We start from the raw sequence: 9,813 nt of genomic DNA on the forward strand, positions 1-9,813 counted from the left end.
GTTACTGGGTACACAACAATAAAAATAGCCTATTGTACTTTACAACTCTAATTCACGCCTCGCAGTGAAAGATTATTAGGGACTACCGGCTAGCCGCCTTGTTCCAGACTCACGCGTCCACTGACCAAGAACCTGGAGCAGGTTAGCAACCGCTCTGATAAAATGTTAATGGGATTAGCCTCCGATACAATAGAATCACATTCAGAGAGAATAGCAGTACCAAGCCGTATTCCGATGTTTATTGATCCTCTAGTGATGTCTAGAGTCCAAGGTAATATGTTTCTATTAGTGGTGATGCAGTCAAGATGCTTATACTTGATTGTCGTATGAATGCTACATGCTACACGGCAGTGTATGCTTGTGCTTACGTTGGTGGAAGTCGTGACGATAACTCTCTCACACGCAATAAAATCACACCTTCCTTTCATGTACATATGATGTACAATTCTCGTTCACGTTGTCTTATAGGCAGTGATCATGACATTTGGCCATTTGACAATTTAAACAAAGACATGGATGCGAAAGGGAGAGCGGGCAATACGTGGTCGCCAGTGGGGAAAGGTCTTTACCTTGATGGAACGGATGACACTTACGTCAAGCTGAAAAAACACGAGAAAAAATGTTTAGAACATCCATCAGACTGTAACCTGACCATCGGGTTTTTTCTCAAGTTTTGGCCCCCGTCTGACCTGCAGATCTATTTCGGGAACAAAGATGCCGACGAGGAACTGTACGAAGGCATAAATATCTACCATGATGGACTATTTCGTGTGGAGGTATACGGTAAAAACAAGTACTGTTCCCGAGTCATTTTTCCACCCGAGGGGATCTGGTTTTATCTCGGACTCGTATGGGAGAAAAATGGAAATTTAGCTGTGTACCAAGACAGATGGTATAGTCAGTCGTCTTGGGAGCACAACCATTGCGGCAATAGTCCAAGCGGGTTGAAGACGCGAAAAGATTACTATCTAGGGAGAGACACATTCCCTGTTGCGTTCTACAAGGATTTGAACATCTGGTATTCCAAACAGTCTCGAGATGTCCTTGACGAGAGGTGGGATGCAGCATTTGGTAAGTGTGGTAGTTAGCGTCAATAGGTAGCCCGCATTTAAAGTCTTCTACACAAAGCTTTTCTCTTCCTCTTGAGGCTTGGAATAATCACCGTTTTCTCTCGGGGTTTCATATCATATTTCAATGGCTTATCTAGGCGAGAGACATTCACTAAAGGACCCCAATGCCCTTCTTCTGTGGCATCTTTTTTTTTCTTGCCTAAGCAAGAAAACAATCCACCTGCAACTCGTCCGTCCGTCCTGCTCCCATCCCCCGTCCTCGTGTTATTCACGTCTGTTTCCACCACTGTTTTTTCTTTGTGCCTTCAGATATCAGTGGATCTACTGAAATAGGTTTGAAAATCATCTTTCCAGACCTGGCCTTTAATTCTGGCAAAGCTGCTCAGTGGAGAGTGAAATTTTCTGATCAAGTAAGATAAGTTGACAACAGTCTGTTTTTGAGAGTTACGCAACAGAGCGTTGCCTATGATGCCATGGATGCTTCATTAGTGTAAGTTCAAAAAAAAAAACAAAAAAAAACAGAAAACAAAAAACCTAAAAAAACCGTTGGACTTAGTTGATACTTGTAATTAGGTCTATTGGCACTGGTGTATTAAATTCATCTTTGTGGGACCGACTACCTGGGAGTTTGATGGATGATCCATGTTCGAAACGTCAGCTTTTCACATTCACCAGTCGAGGGCGATTAATTTACCTTCAGAGATCAGATTTGAATTTGAGTTTTTCCCGCAAACATATTAACGTGCCAAAAAAACCCCACTCATTTTCATGCGAAGTTTGCAAGAGACTTCCTTTGAACTGACATTTCACCTAATATTTTCATATTGATTCTCTACGTGTATTTCGTATATTAATGAAATTATTCTATTTAGTAGTCGGGGGGACCTTCTGGAACAAACATTCATCATAATCAGTGTTAGTTCTCGTTTAGTAATAACTGTTTTCTTGATCACAGATTGGAGTTCTTCTGCCAATTTTTGCTTTTTATTGAAAACGACATACATTGTCCGATTACAACAAATATATTATACACCTTATTCCATGGTTTAACATATGATAGGCGTGGATATTTTGCGACCTGCGTAGTATTTTTCCGAGCCCAGAAGGGGGCGAGTTAAGATATGAGTAATTAAGAAAATGTCCACGCGTATTATATCTTAAACCATCAAATAAGAGATTTATGATTCCACTATTATGTTAATTTATAGTACTTCGGCTTCTAGTTTTTGAAATACATCATGCATCATCCGAAAATCATATCTATGGCATAAGGCGCTAGCGAATGACGAAAAGAAAATACGACTCTACCGTGCAATACGGGCTCATATTACTCGCTCTCTCTTGACCTAATATGGTAAAATAGCATAATAATGAAATCATAAGTATAGGTAATCGTATGATGGCGAGTGCGATTAATGATTTACACTACAAGTGATATTTGAAAATATCACGAGTAGTTTAAATCCTGAATTGTTCGAGCTTTCATAAGATTGCCCATTTATTATTTGACTGAGAAAATTACAAACGCGCGCACGTTAACTTGCACTGCAGTGCAAATTAAGAATTAACGATAAATTGGCCTGCTCTCAGCCAATCACAATGAAGTAGTTTTCTTAGTCATAATTAACATAGTAAGAAGACTGAGTGGAGTTCAGTTCGTATAAGTAATCAGTGATTCCGGGTGCAATGTGGAACACATAAGACTAAGAAAAATTTCAAGAGCTTATGGAGCGAGAGTAATTCGCACTCTTTAAAAAAATATTACGAGTGCTTATTTATGCCAAATTGCTCGAGAAAAGTAGTTTTGATAAGTCATTAATACTCTACATGCAATTTAATTTCAACTTTCTACACTCAATTTCAACTTTTTGCACTCAATTTTAACTTTCCGCACTGTTTGAGATTAATTGACGTGCCCTCAGCCAATCGGCATGCTGGCAATATTCTTCGGGCTAAAATCCGCACTGTTGATAGCCAATCAGACTTGGTCAGTTTTATTATAGTTAAAAGTGTGCTAGCGGATGTAGATGTATTGTATTGTACGCGCATTTTATCATTTGTCTATGATTTCCTTTTCTGTTACTAGTTATACTACTTGAATTCAAACATTTATTTCTTCTCATAACACAGGTCAATGATCTTTACGTTGGGGATTTTTATTTTGAGCAAATTAAAGATATCTCGGTAACCGACAGGTAATGTTGACTATTTTTACAAACATAAAATTAATCAAGGTACGTATCTGTTTATAAGTGGACCGTTTACATGTAACTTTAAAGTTGATGCAGTTTATCAAAAGCTAGTCAGTCAATCGAATAGCACTAAACTACTGAGTGAAACGGCATGATGGTAAATGTAATTTGTGATAATCGGCATTGACATAAATTAATATTTTGCTGATACGGAGCAGAGAACTGGGTACGAGTGTAGCACGCGAAGGCTCATGCTTAGTGCGTTTGTAAAAAGAGGCGGTTGCGAAACTTGTGACATTCTACGTTCAGCCTTGCCACTAGCACTTTCGGATAAGATTTATTTTTGTTCTAGTGTTGTGTAATTAGCGTTATCTAATTTATCTTTCATTCTGTTGTTATTGGAATAACCTTAAAACCTCAAAGGTGGCGCTACTGCATTTGGTTGGGGGTAGCCGGTCCCAGTTTTTCTTAACAAGAGGTTTTTGGTGTTTACGTGTCCGGCTTTGACGCATGCGGATGTTAATTGATATATCTCTCATCTGCTTTGTTGTGACCTTATTGTGTCAATTAAAACATATCTTGGGCCTGGCTGACCAACGCGCCCATGCCTCATACTAGAATGTGTTTATACTGAAAAAGTTACGAAGGCGCACGTGTTAATATGCTCTGCAGTGCTAATTAAAAATTAACGATAAATTGTGACCTGATCTCAGACAATCACAATGAAGAAATTTTCTCAGTCTACCAAGCCGAGTTACATTTCAATAAAATCACATGTTTTAACATTAAAATCATCATTTATTGTAAGTGTATTTTATCCTTATTTCGGTATCCTTTTCACAATTAAAATTATCGTTTACCTTGAAAATGTCAGATCACTCATCTATTCCTTTGTGATCTTGTTGCATAGTAATGGACAAGCCTCAGTATCATTTAAATTAAAATTCACTGACATTTGCTGGCAATCCATGCTGCCTCTTCAGCTTGCTATGGAAAACGGCACCTTACTTGGATCTCCTGGTGTAATGGATGAGGCTTCATGTCAACGTGGTAGCCGTAAGTGTAAGTTAGCTAGTCACTTCCGTTATATATTATTTTCTCAATTTGTCTTTAATGAACTGTAAAGCGCTGTTGATCAGCATATGTAAATAGCGCTACAAAAATTGTTAAATTATTAATTCTTTTATACCCTTATGCCTTTATAAACCTTTATACCCTTATACCCAAGCAAAATGTGGACCATAGTCCTTCAACCCAGCACTAACCTCGACACTTTTTGTACGCTCCAAGGTGTCCGAGTTAAGACATGTTGAGGTGGCTGGTAGCAATTTCAAGCACTTTCCAGTAGATTACTTTGACGGATCAACACCACCACACTTAATCAATTAAACTTACAATAATAGCATTACAAAATTGCCCATTCGTTGTTAACCATAGGCGTAGAAGGTTACGATAGCAACGATACAACCTGGTAAAAAATACCCTTAATTTTAGCTTCAAGTGCTTATAATTCAAAAACGGCTGGGTGAAGCTCGTGGATTTTTATTATCGAATTACGATAAGCATGTTAAGATACAACTTTTCGCAAAGTCTAAAAAAATTCCTGTATGCAGGGCTCAGAGCGCTAGCCGCCTTAAATTTTCGAACATTTAAGGTGCTTTGAGCCCTACCTGCAGAATTTTTCACGGACATTTTTTTTTTGATATAGAGACAATCGTCTTCCTTATCTTTTGCACCTCAATGTTGGTGCATCTTTTGTAACGCTTCGACGTCATATCTGGGGAGTTTATCCGCTCCTGATTTGACGCCCAAGATCGCGTGTGCCAAAAAAAACATACAACTAGATATTTATCGGCCGGTGTCTCGATATCGCATGAATTCAGGACAGCATGCAGACGAAGTTCCTGGTAAGTTAATTGTAAATTTGGGAATGGTAGTGCGGACTTTGCTTGATTTTAGTCAACTCGACCTAACGGCTGATTCATTGAAGTTCTTTAACAAGAGATTGCTCTTGCGAAAAGTTTAGGAAATAAAAGGGATGTAGAATTTCTGCTGTAGGTATGTGTAAGGGAAACCTTTGTACCCCGGGATATCGCCGGATAAAACTCTGACAAGTATTTCCCTCGCCAGGGATTCTAATCACACACTTCTTTTGAGTTCAGTGATTCTGTTTTATTTTTCAGTTGTTTGCGAGGCGCCAAAAAATGCTTACGCGTCCAACATCTACCCCACCTTAGTCAAAGTAACAATGGACAGAGTTTCTGTTCCGCTGCACGATGGTTATTTTCACAGCTACAGAATCCTGTACAAGAATCTTGAAGACCAGGGCTCCGAGTGGACACAACGCGGCGTTATCCGCAGTAATGTTGACCCGATAAGAGGAGCTGTGCCCGGACTTGTTCCATACACCAACTACAGCTTTCGTGTTTTTGCGAAGTCGTTTCAATCTGTAGGCCTTATTTCGGAACCATTCAAGGTCAGGACACTGCAGTGGGGTAAGTAAAAGACACATTGAAACTTCCACATAGGCTTTATGCATGCAAGACGGTCGCGCAGTCTTGTTTTACAAACGCACTGCTTTAACACACGTTGTAACATTTCTTGAAACCAACTTGCGAGCAAGCTCAGTTCCTGGCAATCCCCACCCCTGCACTAAGAGTTGCCAAGAGCGAGAGACTCACACCACCAATATAAAACCCCAAAAGATGATCAAGACAAAGGGCTCTTTCCATTCAACGAAAAATTCCGGAACTTTCGAGAGACAGACAAATGGTCCGAAAAAGTTTGTTGTGACGTTTTCTGAAAATCGGAAAATTGTTGAATTTCCCTAATACGAGCTATTTAACCGAAAGTTCCTGAAATTATAGAAAAATCAAATGGAACGAAAATTCCCTGTAAGAAACTCCCAAGGTTAGGTTTACTTCTTTTCTAGAAATTCCGGGAAATCTTGTAATTCCATTTGCCACTGGAATTTCCGTAAATTTAATCCGAAATCTTTCTTCGACTGGAAAGCGTATAAATATCACACTTAATTTAAACCTGGATCATTGGATAATGCAATTCGAGAGTTTTCATTGGCTTAGTCATCATGGGTTATGAGCCATTATACCATGTTCTACAAATATGGTTAGCTTACGCTTGATTTTTTGGAGCGTTTTTTATTTTTATTTTAGTTAATTTTTCTATATTTTGGGGGCGTTTTTAATAAAGCAATTATTCCACTCGCGCTCGCGCCTTATCGGCTATCCATCATCTTATATCCAACGCGCGTTCGTGGAATAATTGTTGAATATACCATGCAATGCACAGTCTAAGCAAGTCATTAATGAAGTACTTGTTGTTTTGTATCGGTCAATTAGCGAGGGGAATAAGAGATTTACCTAAAACGTCTCTTTTATACCATGTAGTTCCCGATATTGGTCCAGAAATTATCGCATACTACAATACAAGCTCTAGAAGCATCTACGTTGAGTGAGAGCACTCAATTCCACGAAGAAATGTCCGCGGTATCTTGGTTGGCTACCGAGTGGCCTGGGATGAAGATCACTTCAGTTCTGATGACGGTAACGACTCTGGAGGGCATGCAGATGTGGGACTAGACACCTCAAACTACAACGTTACCTCGCTTCACGAGTACTGGCTTTATAACATCCGTGTGGCTGGAAGGACATCAGTCGGACACGGAACTTATTCTACGGTGACAGTCGTGACTGGTGAAGATGGTAAGAGCTTTACGACGTTTTCCGAAAGGATTGCTAGTCCTATATATCTTTTTGAAAACTGCGGAGTATTTCTCGCAGTGTTTAGCTTAACAAACTACAAGGTGGCCTATTACAATTTTGATTAAAGCTCTTTTACCGGTTGTTTATGGACCTTTTCTGTCACATTTTATTGTCCCTGTGCTTAAACACATGTTTGAAAGCAGTTTGAAACTATTGCTACGTATTCCGAAGTGATTTAACGCCTTTCAAGTCCTGAAGTTTTTGTTTTTTCTTAGGGTTACTTGTGTCATTTTTGCACGCGCGATTAATACTGACGTGTGGCAAGCCATCGTAGCGCGCGCTACTGAGTCTCGGGAAAACTGTAGTAGTCCACCTTAACTACCACACGGTGGCTAAGAGTGCGTAATGTTGAGTTATTAGGCTGATTTAGCAACGGGACGGGAACGTCAGATGACTGCTGCAGGTCGCGCGGAATAACCTGGATTCTGTTCTAATTTGACCATATTTGAGTATTTGTACTGCGCGCGCCGTCGTCAAGTGACGTTCCCGTTCTCTTACTAAATCAGCCTGATAAACTTAGAAAGACGTAACACTTTTTACCGTTTTGTTTCTACAGTCCCTTCTGCACCACCGTCTTACGTATATCTCCACATGGCTAACGAATCTGCTTTAAATGCGAATTGGATTGATGTGCCATTGATTCACCAGAATGGCGTGATTCTAGGCTATCGGCTTCTCCTTCAGCAGGAAGACGGCGGTCCAGTGGTATGGAATGTAACTGTCGGACCTGATGTTCGTTGGTACATGTTCACAAACCTTAAGATTTTCCAGACTTACTCGACTCAGATACTGGCGTTCACCATCAAAGGCGAAGGTCCGTTGAGCGCCAAGTTTTATCAGAAGACGGATGGATCAGGTAAGTGAAAAAAAAATAATGCACTTACAGGAATGTCTTCGTTTGGTCATTTGGAGTAGTTCTACATTGGAAAGCCGTGCGCTGTATGTAAACAGAACAACGGGAAGAGAAAAACTGAACAAAGAATTCAAAGAAAAACTAAACCCACCAATCTTAAGATAGGTGTTCCAAAGTACTAGAATAGAGTAGCTGCTGCTTTACACGACAACCATAGCAAATGTTTGCTCAAAGATGAAACTCAGAAGTCATATTTTGTGTTCATTCCCTTTACAAGCGTAGCATAGGATAGTTTATGTTATATAGAATGGGTAGTTACGAACAAGTGGTCACAAACTTCCTTATTAGCTTTCCAAATGATCTTTTGCCAACTACAAAACCGTAAATTATTTTCAGTGATCAAACATAACGCTTTTTCTCGTGTTCGTTAGTAATCACAACGAAGCCATCGTGTGTTTCTGGAAAAGGGAATATGAAAAGCAATTTCATTTCGTTACTTGCTTGACAGTAATACAAGTTCATCGCCTATTGGCGATGTGCATTCATCTTTAGATCAGCATCTGCCTTAGATATTGAGTCCAAAACGGCCCAACGAACAAAGCCCTACGGTGCATCCAGTCATGCAGTTGGTTTTAAATAATTTCCTTTAATTTTGCAGTTCCCATCAATTCCCCTGTCAACCTGACCGCCTACAATGTCAGTTCACGCGAGATTGAAGTGACCTGGGACTACAATGAGGACCCCCGTTTAGTCCTCGGTTACCTGCAAGGCTTCCTGCTGTACGTCTTAGAGGCTAATGCAAGCGATTTCTTCCCGGACGACGCAATAGCAACAACACATTACAGAGGTACAAGCAGAAGTACTCGCGTGGGAGGACTGGAAATATTCAGGCTGTACAACATTTCCGTAGCTGCGAGGACAGTCAAGGGACCCGGTCCTACAAACGAGTCTGTGGTAGTTAGGACCCATGGCGAAGGTTAGTGACGTGTATAATTGCAGTTTGGTCTCTTTCAAGCTAGAAAGCAGCCTGACAAGAATACAAGGGCATTTTATTTTTGTCCCCGCAAGAGAGAAGTTCGAGATTCTAATATCCGAAGAATTCCTCGCTTCCACTCAGGTGCACTATCTCTGGTTGGTCATTGTCGGGTCGGAATTTTAGCGCGCAAATATCAGCCAATCATAAACTCTTTACTGCAATGAGCGTGTTATGGGCAATGAAAACCAACCGAAGAGAGGTGAAGTAAACTCTAGATCTATGCACTGTTATATAATAAGTCAAATTATTCTCGGATTTTGATTGGTTCTTTCTTATGATCTATTGGAGGACAGACGTATGGATGACGTCATTAACATTTTTTTTGTGTCTTTACTATATAACAGAAATAGATTTTATGTTTCCGTGCGTCTGTTTGGTAAAAGATCATAGGAGACGTCAAAAAGTGGTAAGAACATCAGTGACACACTCGCCTAACTGTTTGTCTGCCACTTTGTTGTTCTTAACTCATTTTGACGTCATCTGTGGGCGTTAACAGGGTGTGCTACGAAAATCTCTGTGTACAGACGTCTTCTGTTTCTTTTGTATCACATAGTAGCCATCTGCACTTGCCATCTGAGTCCAAAGCTTAAAACGCACCAAAAAGAAGGGAAAAGTGTTTGAGATTGTTGGTAACACAAAACGTTGTTTAAAACGCTAATCTGTAAATGCCTAGTCACTGTGATTGCCTCATCACTGTGATTGCTTTCAAAAGCGTTGAACTTTTGAGAAATAATTATTTTAAAATCAGCTCCAACGCTCCATCTAATTAAGTATGCAATATTCGAAACTTTATTTGTTAATCGCTTCGGCAGTTTTTCGATGTTTATCGAATGATATTGCATTAAAAGGCCTTTTTCTTCAACACTGTGTAGTTTTCTCA

At 39.9% G+C, this 9,813-nt stretch overlaps 2 protein-coding genes across 3 annotated transcripts; both read left to right on the plus strand.

Annotated features, from left to right (window-relative positions):
• The first annotated feature begins 224 nt into the window (after positions 1-224).
• Positions 225-1,808, plus strand: LOC149110829 (uncharacterized). Its single transcript, XM_089291234.1, has one exon. The coding sequence runs from the start codon at positions 306-308 to the stop codon at positions 1,086-1,088; it is 783 nt and encodes a 260-aa protein (XP_089147360.1). The 5' UTR covers positions 225-305; the 3' UTR covers positions 1,089-1,808.
• A 2,384-nt stretch (positions 1,809-4,192) lies between these two features.
• Positions 4,193-8,878, plus strand: LOC149110830 (contactin-3-like). 2 transcript variants are annotated; one of them, XM_089291248.1, is made up of 5 exons: positions 4,193-4,324; positions 5,446-5,757; positions 6,670-6,984; positions 7,601-7,900; positions 8,556-8,878. In XM_089291248.1, the coding sequence occupies exons 4-5, from the start codon at positions 7,636-7,638 to the stop codon at positions 8,876-8,878; spliced, it is 588 nt and encodes a 195-aa protein (XP_089147374.1). In that variant the 5' UTR covers positions 4,193-4,324; positions 5,446-5,757; positions 6,670-6,984; positions 7,601-7,635. The 2 variants fall into 2 exon arrangements, with proteins under 2 accessions (XP_089147374.1, XP_089147375.1); XM_089291249.1 differs by lacking the exon at positions 4,193-4,324 and having other exon boundaries at positions 5,396-5,757.
• The last annotated feature ends 935 nt before the right edge of the window (positions 8,879-9,813 follow it).

The sequence above is a fragment of the Orbicella faveolata genome, unplaced genomic scaffold (genome assembly GCF_042242905.1).
Source record: "Orbicella faveolata isolate gen_17 unplaced genomic scaffold, um_ofav_v1 contig_24, whole genome shotgun sequence".
Lineage (NCBI taxonomy): Eukaryota > Metazoa > Cnidaria > Anthozoa > Scleractinia > Merulinidae > Orbicella > Orbicella faveolata.